This window comes from Tupaia chinensis, unplaced genomic scaffold (genome assembly GCF_000334495.1).
Source record: "Tupaia chinensis unplaced genomic scaffold, TupChi_1.0 Scaffold000101_1, whole genome shotgun sequence".
In the NCBI taxonomy this organism is placed as follows: domain Eukaryota; kingdom Metazoa; phylum Chordata; class Mammalia; order Scandentia; family Tupaiidae; genus Tupaia; species Tupaia belangeri.
In genome coordinates, this window is record NW_006159565.1 from 3963087 (window position 1) to 3980172 (window position 17086).

Here is a 17086-nt window from a genome sequence, read left to right on the forward strand (position 1 = left end):
GAGAAATCACCCCCCAGGGGGGATGGTCACGCCACAATCCCTTCTCCTCCATTCTCCTCTCGGGATCTTGGGCACGCACGCACATGCGCCCGGCGTGAGTTTTAAGCCACTGGGTCTGGGATATGAACCGCGGTCGACTACGTGGGAGTCCAGCAACATAGCCATTATGCTAACTGCTGGTTCCCTTGATTTTTTTTTTTTTAATGACTGAATAGTATTCCATGGAGTATACAAGCCACACTTTTTCAATCCACTCATCTATTTGTGGGCATTTGGGTTGGTTCCATGTCTTAGCAATTTTGAGTAATGCCATAATAAATATAGATGTGTTTTTCTGACTGAGCATTTTTCTGTCCTTTGGGTAGATACCCAGGAGTGGAATTGCTGAATCATATGGTACTTCTATTAGAAGGCCTTTGAGGAACCGCCATATCGTCCTCCACAGTGGTTGGACTGATTTATATTCCCACCAACAATGTAGGAGAGGTCCCCTTTCACCACATCCCTGCCAGCACTTACTAATTTTTTTTTTTTTAATCTTCACCATTCTGACTGGGGCTAGGTGATATTTCATTGTAGTTTTGATCTGCATCTCCCTTATGATGAAGGATGTTGAATATTTTTCATACGCTTTTTGGCTGTTCGTATGTCTTCCTTAGAGAGTTGTTTATTCAGCTCATTTTCCCCAGTTTTAATTGGGTAAGCCAGTTGAGTTCCCTGTGTATTCTGATTATCAGTCCCTAATCTGAAGTATAGTTTACAAAATTTTTGTCCCCTTCCAAGTGTTGTTGATTCACACTAATTACTGTGTCCTTTGCTGTGCAGAAACTTCTTAATCTGATGTAATCCCTCTTATCTGTATTGGAGATTATTGTCTATGCCTTGGGTGTCATGCTGATGAAGTCTTTGCCTACCCCAATGTCTCCCAGAGTTCCCCCTGTGTTTCCCACCAGTAGTTTTATAGTTCGAGGTCTTAGGTTTAGATCTTTGATCCACACTTGGAGTTGATTCTTGTTAATGGTGACAGATAGGGGTTCAGAGTCATCTCTCTGTAGGTAGATACCCAGTTTTTCCAACACCATTTGCTAAAGATGTTTTCCTTTTCTTACTGGATTGACTGGTACCCTTTGTCAAACATCAGTTGGCTACATGTTTTGGGAGTTATTTCTGGGGTCTCTACTTGTTCCATTGGTCCTCATGTCTGTTTCTGTGTCAGTACCATGCTGTTTTGATGATCACAGCTTTGTAATATCTTTTGGGGTCAGGAAGTAAGATGCTACCCACTCCACTTTTTTTGAATAGGATTGCTTTGGCAATAAGGGGTCTTTTATAGTTCCAGAAGAATTCTATGATTGTCTTTTTTAGATCTGTGAAGAATGTCCCTTGTAATTTTATAGGCGTTGCATTAAATATGTAGATTAATTTGGATAGGATTGCCATTTTGATTATATTAATTCTCCCAATTCAGAAACATGTGATGTCCTCCATTTTTTTTGTGTACTTTTTGATTTCTTTTAAAGTATTTTCATAGTTTTCCTTATAGAGGTCTTTGACTACCTTGGTTAGTTTTATTCCTAGATTTCTTATACTTTCTATGGCTATGGTAAACAGGATTACTTTCTTCAGTTCTGTCTCTGCTAGTTTTTTAGTGTATAGAAATGCTATAGATCTTTGTAAATTAATTTTATATCCTGTCATTTACTGTATGTATTTATTACTTTGAGAAGTTTTTTAGTGGATATTATGGGGTTTTCTATGTATACAACCATGTCATCTGCAAACAGAGATAGTTTTAACTCTTTTCTATTGAAATGCCTTTTATTTCATTCTCTTATCTGATCACACTGTCTAGGACTTCCAGTACTATATTGAATAGGAGAGGAGAGAGTAGGCAGCTTTGTCTTGTACCAGTTTTTAGTGGAAAAGCTTTCAGCTTTTTTTGCCATTCAATATAATGTTAGCTATAAGTTTTTCATAAATAACTTTTACTATGCTGTAAAACAATCTTTCTATACTGATTTTACTGAGAGTCTTAATCATGAAGGAATGTTGTATTTTGTCAAATGCTTTTTCTGCATTAATCATATGTTTAAAAAAATCATTCTTTCTGTTAATATGGTGTATTACATTTATGGTTTTATTTATGTCGAAACATCCTTGCATCCCTGTAATAAAGCTTACCTGGTCGTGATGAATAATCTTTTTTATATGTTGTTGATATGGTTGCAGATATCTTGTTGAGAGTATTCACATCTGTATTCATCAGAGATATAGGTCTGTAGTTTTCCTTTCTTTTTATATCCTTATTTGTTTTGGGAATGAGGGTGATGGAGTTTTCATAGAATGAATTTGGAAGGTTTTATTCCTCTTGGACTCTAGAAATAGTTGGAGTAGAATGGGGGCTGAACTCTTTAATTTTTAAAAGTTTATTTATTTTATTCATGGTAGAGAGCGTGTGCACAGGCATGACAGAGAGGCACCTTCAACAGTATTGCATCATACTGCGATCCCCTTTTCCCAGCTTTCCAGCTCCTTAGAATTTTGTCTAGCATCTTTTTGGGCCTATCCAGGAATCTAAACCATGGCTGACCTCGTGGCATTTAGTACTGCAGTTCAGCTTGTGACCAACTAAGCCACCACGCTGCAGCCACTCTGGTTTCTTGAGGGCATGTCCCTATTTCTTCTCTATCAGCACGATCTGAAGTTGTGCAGAGTTGTAATCTCAACCCCTTAGAGAAAAAAAACATTTATTGAGCATCTATTACATGCCACATCCAACGTACATGCTGATTTCAGTGATACTCTATGACTAACCTGGCAAGACGTTAATTTTGCCCATTTCACAAATGAGGAAATTCAGGGTCAAGGAGGTTTCATATGTTATTCTAAGGCTGCACAACTATGAGGTAGGGAGCCAGAGGCACACTCAGGTTTGACTCAGTCTCTGTCATGGTCATACTGTTAGAATCCTACCTTTGCATGCTGGACATTTTCTAACAGTGGGCACAGGCAACTCTGCCTGTAGACTCTCTCTGTCTGCTAGACCCTATTCTGCTTGTCGATAGAGCAGGCCAGGATTGCTGGGACATAATCTCTTATCTCCTCCACCTCACCTCTGTTCCTGGGTAGCAGCCCTCAACCAGTGATTGACAAGAGTTGATGTGTAACTCCAAGGCAGGCTCTCTACACTGATTATCAGAGTTCCCCAGTGAGATTGAGCTCCAGTTGTGATTCAGAGGTGATTTTCCTAATATCAAGTCCTTCCCTGACTGCCTTCCCTTTCTGTATCACTTCCCATCTCCCTGGCTGGTGTTCCCCAGATCTCCTCCAGATGAACTACTTGTCTTCAAACCTTTGTCGCTGGGTCTGCCCCATGAGAAAACTGTGACACACAGTGAGAAGAGTCTTCTTTCACTGGCCATGTTTCTACCTCTGTAGCTTCAGCAAAGCAAGGTTTTGAAGCAAAGTAGAAGACCCTGTGCTCCCCTCAATCCCCCACCACACTCTGAAGGCTGCCACTAAAGTCACACTCCAGGTGTTGTTGAAGAAATCATGCTCCATTCCAAAGGCCTGGCAGAATCTCTGGGCTTGGTCCAGTGCCAAGAACACAAACCCACAGTCATCACTGGACTGGGAGCTGTACAAGAAAGAGAATACAGCTTCCTATCTGCCACCCCTCACCTGGAAGACAGGCTTACACACTGCCCTTACTCACCTGCAGGCTCCTCTAAGAGTGCTTGTGTGTTAGCTGCCTCTTCCTCTGGGGCTTACACAGAGGAAGCTCAATACACAGCGATTGCACTGAATTAGAAAAAGTATCTCAATCATTAATATTGAGAAGACAGATGCAGGGGGCTCTAATTTTGACTTGATCTAGAATAGTCTCTTGGCCAATATTTCACTTCGTGTTGTTACTACTGAGGTGGGAAAAGAAGATTTTAATTATTTGGAATAGTGAGCATTTACCAGTGGGACTAGATACCTCAGATTAAATTCAATCACTGAACAATAGAATAATAATAAAAGTGGCTATCATTATGCTTTGTTTCTATGCTCAACAGGCTTGATGTAGATTTGTTGAATTAAATTAACACTATTGAGTTACATTTATATATTGATTTGCCGTTTTCAAAGTATTTTAATTCTCAGCTTCATGGAAAGAACACTGAATTATCAGCATACTCTAATCCTTCTCTTTTAATATGGAAGATAATCTAGCTTAGAAATTAATTCTGATTTGGGTAACATTTTGTCCAGTTTGATGATAAAGAAATTTTTCTGAAGAATCTAGCGTAGAATTTCACGTCTCACTGAAAATGAAACAGTAACAAGGAGGAGTTTTTCCAGTAGAACATTTCCGTTTATTTTAACCTTTCATGAACTTCTAAGGCATCTTCTCTGTGGCAGGCATTGCTACATCTACCTTTGGCCTGACACCTCTCGTCCCGGTGAGTTCAGGCTTTCTGTACCCATGTCTCTTGCCAAAGGCTTTCCCCTAGGCTGTGGGGAAGGGAGAAGCTCTTGGATGTTAAGATCCCCTGGGACCAGCTCTCAACCAATGACTGATAAAATTGGTGTATAAATACCTCAGCTTCCCTGGAGATCCATCCCGGGGGAGAAAATTCTGACACATACATTCTACACCATCTCCCAGAGTTTCCTAGTGGGATTAAGTGCCAATCACCCACAGTGGTTACTTATTTGATAATAAGTAACCTTATATTGACTGCCTTCCTTTCCCTGTCTTATTCTCATCTTCTTTACCTCTACTTCCTGGGATCAACTCCTATTATAGTTTGGATAATGGTTGTCCCCTAAAATTATGTTTTAGAATTTGGTCTTAGTGGGTAGTCCTTGGATGTCCCCCAAGATACCTCCTGTATAAACTACTTGAACTCAAAACTCCTCGTAGGTTCTGCCTATTCTATGGAAATCTAAACAAAGACCTCCCCAAAGTATTTTTCCCTAGAAGGGCACTGGGCTAGCTATCACATCCCAGCAATTAAGTTACTTAACAAGGTGTGAAGCTGCCTGTTAATCCTTTGCTCAAACAATTTTCGAGGCCATTACTATTCACGGATTTTATAGCTCTCCTAGGCAGGTCTATTCCACTTGCCTTCCTCATTCTGTTAATGATAGTGTAAAATTTTTAATTAAAAATAAAGGAGATAAATGTGGTTAGTCATTTTAAAGTTGTCACTCTTACTCTGTATCTAGCGAGAGAGGCCATGGCTGGTACAAACCAGTCAGTTTAGGCTCTCTACTGAGGAATTAAGAATGAGATATTTGAATCTTTAGTTTTCTCACCTGTCCCAGAGAAGTAGAAAAATTTCACAGCTTTGTGTATACAAGAACTCTTCAAGGGCTTTACGGAAAACATACATTATGGAAAAAGGTATGCATGGATTTCACAATTTTTGCACCAAAATTTTTGCTTTTATTTCATTTTTCATAAATGTTTTGAAGCCTTTTGGTGTGTATATACTTTCTTTGAAAGGTCCCAGATGTTTAATAAATGTTGAAGACTCAGACCTTGCTCTAGATGCAAGTTACCAAGATGTGCATTTTTGCACAGAAATTGTATTTTCTTTTCAATTGTTAAATGTTTTGCATATTATTTTAACACTTTTTAAAATGTAAACAAAGTATAGATATTGTCATGTCTTCAACAACATCCCCACCAAATGGCCATCAACCCTCTTCTTGAACATTTTCAGATATGAACTCATTACTTCCTTTTTGAAAAATTAACCTTAACTAGACAGTTCTTCCTTTCACTAAAGTGAAATCTTCTTTCCAGTTACCACAGTTACTACCCATCGATGCACATTTTATTTTTTTATTAACTTTAATCATTTATTTTAATTTGACCAGAGAGGGATAGAGCAAGAAAGAGAGAGAGAGAGAGAGAGCTAGTCGCCAGGTCCAGGACCTGAACCATGGTCAACCATGTGGAAGTCCAGGGCCCCTAACCACCATGCCAGCTGCTGGTCCATTGGACATTTTCTTAGGAGAAATTAATGAACAAGTTGAATGCATCATCCTACAAAGAGAATTTTAAATATTTAAAAACATACTTAATGAGCTCCTTATATTTTATTTTTCCAGGAAAAGTGTTGCTAGTTTTCTCAACAACCCCTAGCAGGTTATGGTTTTGAGTCTCTGTATCACCCATATCACCATTGTATTTCCTCTTATTATAACATGCCCACTGGGAATAACCTAACTATTCAAAAACTGGCATTGAAATGTTTAAGTTAGAGCAGAAGCTAGTACTATGTAGTTTTAAAAATCATGTGCCAAAGAATTTTTAAACATATAAAAATGGTCATGAAATATCAGATAGGTGGGGGAATGACAATGGTCCAATTTCATTAAAACTGTGCACATAGAAACAAAAATCCAAAATATTAAGAATGGTAATATTTTGGCTAGTTTTCAATGTGTTTCATGCTTTTCTAAATTTTCTACAAAGAATATGTATTTATTTTTTCAATTAGAAAGAAATGGATCTGGAAGAGAAACAAAGAAAGGTGTGACAATTATAGAATCCATAGAGTTCTTCTGGTATATTGTCTCATCTTGAATATCAGAGGGCAGCCGGCACCTCTCAATTTGGATGCTTCAATTCCCAATTTCAGATAAGGATTTCTGCCTGATGAATCTACACTGTCCACCAGCACTGTACTGGCTGAACCACTGTATCACTGGGGAAGCCCCAGGGGGATTTCTTTTTCCCACATGAATTAGTACTTCTTTTTAATATTGGCCTGCCGGGACATACCTAAACTGGGTGAGCAGAAGGAAAGGAGGCTGAGGTTGGTCTTCATATCTATGGCCATGTGCATAGTGGGGAGATCCCGTATCCTTAGCCTTCCAACCCACAGGTAGCCACACCACCTCACAGTGCTCCAAGTGGCAAGACCAGTAATGCTGATTGTTGAAAGCAACCAGAATCCTAATGTGCTCTGTGAGGCACCAGATCCTGGAGATAAAAAGAGCTGTGGGATATCCCCATGCTTCTGCATGTGCTGGGACAGCTGGGCAGACACTACAACCTGTAGGCAATGAATGGTCTTCTCTACAGACTTGAGTCCTCAGCACAGACAACACAAAGCTTTAATGTGATATCTCTAACTTCTCATTGGAGCCATACTGGCTGTGCCAGTGATTCAATATTTGATTTTTATTTTATTTATTTAAAAATTATTTATTTAATTCCATTTGTTACTATTATTTTTTAATTTGACCAGAGAGAGAGAGACAGGCAGAGAGGGAGAGGCAGAGAGAGGGGGGAAGAGAGGAAGAAAGCCAAGCTGGTAGGTCCAAGACTCGAACTGTGGTCGACTATGTAGGAATCCAGTGCCCTTAACCACCATGCCAACTGCCAGCCTCTCAATGTTTGATTTCTAAAGTTGTATTCATTCCTTCCATAAGCAAGAGAGAAGAGATAGCACTCCCCTCAGGGTCTTGATTTTTGCCATGTACTCCCAGCTACAGCTGGCCCTGATCACGAGCACACACTTGCTGGGAACACTTAGGAATGTTTCCAGACATGAATCTAGAACCTTCTCATATGAGTCAGCTTCAAAGATTGTCAACATCTAGTCTTTAGCATTAAAAAAAATATTAAAAAGAAAGCTGTTCAGCTAAATTTTTACTCTTCTAGGTTGATAAGACCCATGCAGTAAATACAAAAACCTATGTGCTCTGCTTCCTGGTGGGAACTCCTCATTTTCTCCTTGCAACAGATACACACACCTTCCAGGGTCAATGACTCAGAATGTTATCCGCAAATACTTTTGCCTGTTAACCATCCTTTCTCCTGTTTAAGCCCTTGTGTTCCTACATATGAGTCTCTTCAGCCATAAAAATAACATTTTTAATACCTATATTTGGAGGTTACAGAATTATAGCTTGGTAACAAATGAGTAATTTTAAATGAACACACTGATGCTTGAATACTGTTCTCCCTGGGGTTAACATGAAGTGATTGATTATGTTTAAAGGTTTATGTGGTTTCATCAGAAAAGCAGCATGTACTTGAGAGTCAAAAATCTGAATATAGTTCCAGTCCAGTAGCGTTCCCTGTGCTTCTGGTATCAGTCCTCATTTGTCAAGGGATAGTAGATGAAAGGGATGTAGGGAATAGGGAAAGTCAACATAGAGCAATCATAAGCAACAAAAATAACCAAAATGATGATGCTCTTACTTTCATAAAGCTATGGCTGTAATGTCAGTTGCTGAAGTCCTTGGCATTTTGCCTTTGGTTTGTCCAGAAAGAACCCAAATGGCTCATTTCTCCCCTTCAATTCAGCATCATCAGCCAGAGTTGATTCAAGCCCTGCCAAGTCTCTTTCTTCTTTGTCTCTCCCTATACCTATTTTCTTGGCATTCTGTTTTTTCCGACTTCAGGTTTCTTTCTTTCCTTTTCACAAAGCTACCACCTTTGCCTGCTGCCAGCTCCCAAGCCTCGTCTCTTTGCCTTTGGCCTGAGCTGCAGGTCTAACAAGATGGGCAGTTTTGGCATATGTGTATGTGTGTGTGAGCCTGTGCATGGGTTCCTATGTGCACACATGTGGGTATGTGAGTGCATGTGTGCATGCATCCTTGTATGCATGTGTGTGAGCACACACACACGTGTATGTACCTGTGACTGTGTATGCATGTGTGTACATACACATGATGTTCCTCATAACCAAGGGCACCAGAACACTTAAGATGCTTGTTTTCCTACTCCGGTACTTACATAGTTGGAGGCCAGGTCTGGGTGGAGATAGTCAATCCCTGTGAAAAAACAACAGAGGAACCAAAGGTTAATACCTGCCTCTGTATCCTCAGACATGCTGCTTAAGAAATCACCTTCCTTACAGGGTTGGCTCCGGGACACTTTTTATTGGCTGAGCGCCCATGCCCAAGCCTCAGCCTTGTATTTTCCTTCCCATGTAAAGCTGGGCTGCACTGCCTGAGTGGAGAGACAGCTGTCCCTAGGCACACTTCAGAGGAGCGAAGCCAATTAGAGTTTGGGGCAGAAGGAAAACACTTCTGACATAAAATGTCAGCACTAAGGGGTTTAGTGACTGCAAGATGGATGGCTCATGAGGGCAGTGATCTAAAAGAGATTTGTAGAAATCCTGACATTTCCAAAGCATCAGCTGGCCTTTCTTTGGAAAAGAAACTGGCCCTGGGGAGGAAAAGTGATTATTATTTAACAGGGCACAGACAGCAATGGATTAGGAGAGCATACTCTGGCATGGTTATAATATAACCAACACAGCTGGGCGAGAAAGGCTGTGAAACACAGGGTGAATTGTTTTCAGTGAGATCTTGCAAAAGTTGATGTTTGTCTCTTTAGAAAGTGGCTTTCGAAGAAGCCCAAGGCCTCTGGTCTCCCAGCTGGAGTCCTGTGCTTTCTCCTGAATCTGGGCCTGTCTTGTTGGGTAGTTGTTCCAGGGGTAGAATTATGGTCCATGAGCACTGCTGAGTTCCATCTGACACTTGGACCTCAGAAAGCACTGTAGAACTTCAAGGGCAATCGAAAAACTCTTATCCAAATCTTCAGATCCATATAATCTCTACAGTAGTTACACCTCAGCAACCAGCCCTGAGAGACACAGGACAGGTGCCTGACATTATCTAGCATGACAAATGAGTGTATTTTTTGGAATTAAAGACCAGAGTTTGATTCTCAACAACCCTGATAACTGGTTTAAGACTTTGGGTAAGTTGTTTAGCCTCTGTGCTTCCTTTCTTCTTGACCAACTGGAGAGGAGAACAGTGTAGGGATGAAAGAAACTAATGCATATGCCATTCTTAGCCCAGCATCTGGTGCATTTAATTACTAAACTGGAATGCAGTACTTAAAAGATAGAAATGTCATTAAGTTCCTCCCATAGCTGGCACCTTCACTGCATGTATACTGAGACTGTGCTGCTGTTATGAAGATCTGAAAATGTGGAAGTGGGTTAGGAATTGGGTGATGAGGAGAGGTGGAAAGAGTTCAGAAGTGAATGTTGGAAAAATCCTATATTACCAGGGTATTAAGGGTGATTCTAGTGAGAGTGCAGAAAAAGAGAGCTGTAGAATGAGTCTTCTTAGAGGTAATCTAAGTGGTTGTGAACAGAATGGTGGTGGAAAAATGGACGGTAAAGGCAATTCTTAGGAGGTCTCAGATGGATATGAAAAATAATGTATTGGAAACTGGAAGAAAGGGCATCCTTGTTACAGAGAAGCAAAAAACTTGGCTGAATTATGTCCATGTTCTAGTTCTTTATAAAAGGCAAAACATAAAAGCAATGATTGAGGATATCTGGTAGTAGAAATCTCTAAGCAAAATGTTAAGAATGTAGCATGCGGCTTCTCTGGATTGCTTATAGTTAAGTGCAAGAAGAGAGAAATGAATTAAATATAAAATTTATAATTTAAGGTAATCCAGAACTTAAAGAATGGGAAATTTCTCTACATTCCCAGGTTGTAAAGAATGAGGGAGAGTGTGTCTCGTAGAAATTAACTAGGGTGTGATCAGCAGAATGGCCTTCCTCTCTTTGGAACACTTGCTCTGAGGAGTCCTGAGTTACCTATGAGAAATCCAGTTACCTTGCTTGGGACACCATGTGGAGAGAACAGGCTAGGGACTGCATGGAGAGAGCGAGAGGTTGAACCATTCAGTATTCCAGTTGAGACTCTGGTTGACTCCAGCCCAAGCTGCCTTCTGGCTCTAAGCACATGGGAGTCTAGCAGCAGAACTGTCCAGGTGAGCCCATCAACCCACACAACAGTGACAGATAATAACACTCTATTTTGTTTAAGTCACTGAATATTGAGGTGGATGGTTCTGCAGCATTAGATAAAGTAAATAAGAGCAGTCAGGAGTTTTAATTGGGGGGAAAAAGTTCATCCCCAAATTGGGTATCCAAATGCCACTAATCAACAGAAGAAGTAAGATCAAGCAAGAAATTCTGTTGGGACTTTCTAAAGAGCTTGATCTTTCAATGTGGGAAGAGTTAAGGGTCTTCTTCTTTACTGCCTTTGGGTGGCTATAGAGTTGGTCAAGGGGCTATAGTTGAGGAAATATGAAATGGGACTCATCAATGCTGTGGGAAGTTTCCTAAGAGTAGCGTGCACATGTTGTCACTGTAGTGCCACATTTAAGAGTGATTCTCTGAGCCCTAGCAGGGCATACCTTGCAGGTGTGTTGTTATAAGTAGTCATCACAATATATCTTAGGTAGTTTTTCCCCTAAATCTGCATGCATATTTTTCCTGGCTGAACTGGTCTCAACCTCTTTGGAAAGATTTTCAAGCCAAAGCATTAGGAAGGAAGTCAGCAGGTCCTGACAGCGCTCCATAGGCACTCTTACACAGAGCTCTTTTCTTCATGTGAAAGCCCGTGGCCACTGGATAAAGCTTTTAGATCCACTTCAAAATGTCTCACACATCAGTAAACACTGAGGCATTGTTTTTATGTTGCTATTTAATGAGCCCACACAAAGACAATGCAGATTTTAAGCATGCTGGTTTCCTTTGTTTTCCCCATCAATTCTGCTTCAAAGGGTTGCTGTAGAGAACAGAGTGTTCTTTGAGGATCTTCAGAAGGTAAAGGTTCCATTGTTCCCCTCTGTTCAGGCTCTGTATGTAATTAGACTGACAATGCACAGCACGCTTCTTACTGGGGATCCTTGGGACTGATGCAGGGTGGCAGCACACTCCAGTGACAGGACCACAGGGCTGTGACTCAGTATCTCAGCTGAGTCAAGGACTTGTGTCGTTGGGAAAAACAGTATTTCATCAAACCCATTGGTTTTCATCGTATAGAAAACAAAGTTTCTAAACGATATGAAATAAAGCCTTGCTAAATCTTTGTCTGGTAGGCATACAAGGGATGTTTTCAGTAAAGGTCTTCAAAGACTGCTTTACAAGGGTTCATCCTGAAAGTAGCAATCAAGTCAAATGTCCCTACACCCTAATCCAGTTACCAAAAAGCAGTTTCATGGATGTGGAGCCACACTGTCTACTGAAACTTCCTGTGATGATGGAAACGGAACTGAACAGAATTTCAGCAGCCGCTACCTCTATGTGAACCTTATCAAGAACTTGAAGTGAAAGGAGTGTGATGGAGGAATTTTAAATTTCACTTAGCCCTAATTAATTAAAATCTAAATAGCTACATACAGGTAAGAGCCACTGCATTAGATAGTGTGAATCTAGGGAACTAGATGGTAAATATAAATAAGCTTTTTGTTTGTTTGTTTGTTTGGTTTTTTTTTAGAGATTTTTTGCTATAGGGTGCATGTACTCGCCAGACAGACAGAGAGAGACATAGAGACATTGTTTTTATGTTGCTATTTAATGAGCCCACACAAAGACAATGCAGATTTTAAGCATGCTGGTTTCCTTTGTTTTCCCCATCAATTCTGCTTCAAAGGGTTGCTGTAGAGAACAGAGTGTTCTTTGAGGATCTTCAGAAGGTAAAGGTTCCATTGTTCCCCTCTGTTCAGGCTCTGTATGTAATTAGACTGACAATGCACAGCACGCTTCTTACTGGGGATCCTTGGGACTGATGCAGGGTGGCAGCACACTCCAGTGACAGGACCACAGGGCTGTGACTCAGTATCTCAGCTGAGTCAAGGACTTGTGTCGTTGGGAAAAACAGTATTTCATCAAACCCATTGGTTTTCATCGTATAGAAAACAAAGTTTCTAAACGATATGAAATAAAGCCTTGCTAAATCTTTGTCTGGTAGGCATACAAGGGATGTTTTCAGTAAAGGTCTTCAAAGACTGCTTTACAAGGGTTCATCCTGAAAGTAGCAATCAAGTCAAATGTCCCTACACCCTAATCCAGTTACCAAAAAGCAGTTTCATGGATGTGGAGCCACACTGTCTACTGAAACTTCCTGTGATGATGGAAACGGAACTGAACAGAATTTCAGCAGCCGCTACCTCTATGTGAACCTTATCAAGAACTTGAAGTGAAAGGAGTGTGATGGAGGAATTTTAAATTTCACTTAGCCCTAATTAATTAAAATCTAAATAGCTACATACAGGTAAGAGCCACTGCATTAGATAGTGTGAATCTAGGGAACTAGATGGTAAATATAAATAAGCTTTTTGTTTGTTTGTTTGTTTGGTTTTTTTTTAGAGATTTTTTGCTATAGGGTGCATGTACTCGCCAGACAGACAGAGAGAGACATAGAGACAGAAAATGAGAAATTACCCCCAAAGAGGGACGGTCACGCTGCAATCCCTTCTCCTCCATTCTCCTCTCGGGATCTTGGGCACACATGCGCATGCACCCGGCGTGAGTTTTAAGCCACCGGGTCCGGGACGCGAACTGCGGTCGACTATGTGGGAGTCCAGCGACATAGCCATTACGCTAACTGCTGGTTCCCAATATAAATAGGCTTTGAGGTAAGTTTGTAAGTGGTAGTCCGATAAGAGATGACAGTTGAATGACAGCTTTCATTTGGTCATTTGCTTAGCTTTTTATTTATTAACTCAGCAACTTCTTTTAATTGCCAGAGGGTGTGCATGCTCACCAGAGAAAGGGGGGGGGAGAGAGAGAGGGAGAGGGAGGGAGGGAGGGAGAGGGAGAGAGAGAGAAAGAGAAAGCATCCTCTCAATAGGACATGCTATGTTGCAATTCTTTTTCCTCCCTTTCTACACCTTGTCAGGGCATATACGCATGCCTGGTGTGCTTTTCAAGCTGCTGGGCCTGGGGTCTGAGCCCTAATTGGCCATGTGAGATCCATCTCCCAATGTACAGTACTATAGGGCTGGAGATGTGTATATATAGATACACACACACACACACACACACACACATATCAGTTTATTTCTCCTATGAAAGGCAGAGAGATAGGCACCCCCACAAGGGTCTTCCCAACCCAATCCACCTGCAGTCTCAGTTGGACAAGATCATGGGCCTGTATGTATACCCAGTGTACTCAGGGAAGACCGGGAGGGAGAAACCAGGATCATTTCCATGTGGGTCTGGCTGTGTTACCACTGTGCCATCGCTTGTCCCCAAATTCAGCAAATATTTGCTAAGGGCATCCTCAGTTTTGAGGACCAGTAATATGGAGGGAGATGAAGATATGTAGCATAGGTCTTAGTCCCAGTATCTGCTTCCTAATCAATGGACCATTCTGAAGGCACACAATGACGCATTTGCTTCCAAATGATATGAAGGTTTTGAAACACTCACCGTCATCCATGATTCCGATGGTCACACCTTTCCCTGTGTATCCCAGCTCCCAGGCTTCTGCCACATTCAAATCAAGGCCAGGAGTGCCATCAGCCTGGCCGGTATTGATCTGGAACAGAAATTTCAAAGCAGAGACTCTTATTAGTTTGGGGTTGTGTTTCCTTGGTATGGTCTGCAGCCACTGGTTAGGTCCAGGACCGAACCTCATAGGCCACATCTTTCATGAAACAATACTTTTGGGTATCCCCACTCCTCTAAATCCATTTCTTATAACCTCTCCCTTTGTATTTTTAGATAATAAATATTTTCTGTTTTATGTAAGACTGCTAACATAATTTTAACATCTTGTAAAAATATTGTAGTAAAGTCATGATGCATTTTTGTGTAGAAAAAATATCATAACTTTTCCAACAACCTAATACATAGATTGCTACCTTTAAACTCTTTGTATATAAAGACCTTAGAATTGCCATTACAAGAAACCTTACCTGATTTAGAATAAAATATTCCCTTGTGTGTGTTTTTGTTTATAACACTTTTTTAAAAAAAATTAGCACATATTGTCTCAAATTATTATTTGAATATAATTTCCTCAGAAATAGCAATATTATTTGTGAGAGGGAGCATGTCCTATTTGCCATTGCAATGTCAGTAGCGCCATACCAAATTTTACTTTGGGGCGTGTGTACTTGCTGGGGAGAAAGGAAGAGAGGGGAAGTGAGAAATCATCCCCCCTTGGCGATGTGGGATCCAGCCTCCTTAACCTCTGAGCCACCTACAGCCCACTTAAAAATATTGGTTGAACTGAATTAAAGATAACTGGCTCCCCTTTAGTGCAAGTTCTAATGCAGAAAAAGAAATCTCTTTCTTCCAATAAAAGAAAGAAAGAAAGAAAGAAAGAAAGAAAGAAAGAAAGAAAGAAAGAAAGAAAGAAAGAAAGAAAAAAGAAAGAAAGAAAGAAAGAAAAAATTCCAAATGTTCACTACCTTCTCATAAATTTTTGCCCTGTGCTGACTCTTCTTAAAGATAGATTTAATAAAAATTGTTGAAATCAGAGTTTGTGCCAGAAAAATCCCACAGTGACCAGTGGCCCTTATTGCATTGCTGAAACACTGGGCATCTCATTAGTGCTCTTTATGAAATTACTGTTTCTCCTGGGCATATGTTAAGACCACACCTCTCTACCCCCTGCAAAGCTAGAATGGCTATGTTACTGGTTTTGGCCAACGACATGCAAGTTCATGCACCATTTATTGCATCGGGGCCGAAGCTTTCAGAGCCTGTGGACAATCTGCTCCTTTCCTTGTTGGGCTGCTTTAGGAAAGCAGTGGAAGGATGGCACTGAGCTGGAGCTTGGACAGCCTACATCCTGGAGGGATTGCAAAGTATTGGTTTTGTAGCAAGAGTGAGAAACAAGCTGTGATTTTGCTAAACTACTGTTATTTGGGGGTTGTTACTTCAAAAACATTTCTATCCTGATTAACACATATCATCTCATTCAATTACCCACACTGGATTTTCAGACTTCTGGGCCAAAAAGCATAAGGTATGATCAACTCTGAAGCCCCAAGAGGGAAATTGTGATGCACAACTATAATGTAGAATTCTCCAGGTCCAGAACTTAGCTTTCTGTCTTGCTCATCACTGTTTAATTTTTGTTGTTGTTGTTATTTTAAAAGAGATTTTTGCTATAGAGCATGTGGGCTCACTGGAGAGACAGAAATAGAAAGCTAGAAATCACTCTGGGTAGGGGCGGTGGCCATACAGCAATCCCTTCTCCTCCATTCTCCTCTCAGGATTTTGGGCATGCAGGCACATGTACCCTACGTGCATTTCAAGCCACTGAGTCTGGGACGCGAACTGTGGTCGGCCATGTGGGAGTCTAGCACCTTAACCACTATACTCCCTGCTGGCTCTTCACCTTTTAATCTTAAATAAATAAAGCTTCATTCACATTTATGAGTATGGCCTGCAGTTTAGGTTGGTTTGGAGTCATGGATTCCTTTTTAAACAGAATCCAGCAATCCAAATGGATCACGATAGACTGTCGGGGAGTCAGAAAACACTTTACCAGGCACCCTGGGTTTCAGTGCCTTGAATCCTGTATCAAGTAAAGCCCATAGGACTGGTTGCCTGCCATTGCTTTTAGGAAGCACTAACAAGATGCTACTTTTGCTGAGCAGTCTTGCTTGTCCCTTGTGAAGTCATCTGATCTTACACCTAAGACTTCCTTATGTCTCCTTACTCCACGTGCTATGACCCCTGGATTACCCCTCCCAGACCTTTGATTTGAATTTTACATATTTTTGTCAGTCTTCACCCATACACTGGTGCACTTTGGCAGAGTCTAGAATTTGATCAGCTGCTGGTAGTAGCTTTGACCCCTGGGAGAACATGGCTATTTAGCAGTTCCAGAAGAAAGCAGATTAGGGATGATATGCATGGGTGGTGATAGAAAATCAATGTGTATTGGAGGGGACGGAGAGGTTCACGGAGTCGGAAGCTGGCTCACATCCCACTGAATAATGAGAAAATAGAAATACATCTTTCATCTGGAGTCTCAAGATGAGAAATGTTAAAAATAACGCCGAGATACTTACCAGATACCATTGCTTCGTAAAAAGAGGGTCGTTCATATTGATGTCGATCTCGTTGATGTCTCTGTACCCTCGCTTTTTTCGATCAAATCCTTCCTGCTGCAAGGCCATCTTAACCTGGAATGATAATACTGGATATTACCTGATTATCAACCTGACCACCCTCCTCTGGAGTTCATTTCCATGAATTCAAATTTCGTTTGTGTATAATGTGGATTTTTCTTTCCCTCTCAGCAAGAACAAGTTCATCTCATGCTCACTTTCACTTAATGATTTTTTTTTTTT

The 17086-nt window shown here is 40.8% G+C and overlaps 1 protein-coding gene across 1 annotated transcript in view; it reads right to left on the minus strand.

Annotated features, from left to right (window-relative positions):
* The window catches only part of PCSK2 (proprotein convertase subtilisin/kexin type 2), a 317851-nt gene that overhangs the window by 134437 nt on the left and 166328 nt on the right, over positions 1-17086 (minus strand). The window contains exons 4-5 of the mRNA XM_006143648.3: positions 14205-14313; positions 8750-8787 (exon numbers count right to left, since the gene is read on the minus strand). Of these exons, the coding sequence (XP_006143710.1) occupies positions 8750-8787; positions 14205-14313 (147 nt within the window). The remainder of the gene's footprint in view (positions 1-8749; positions 8788-14204; positions 14314-17086) is intronic.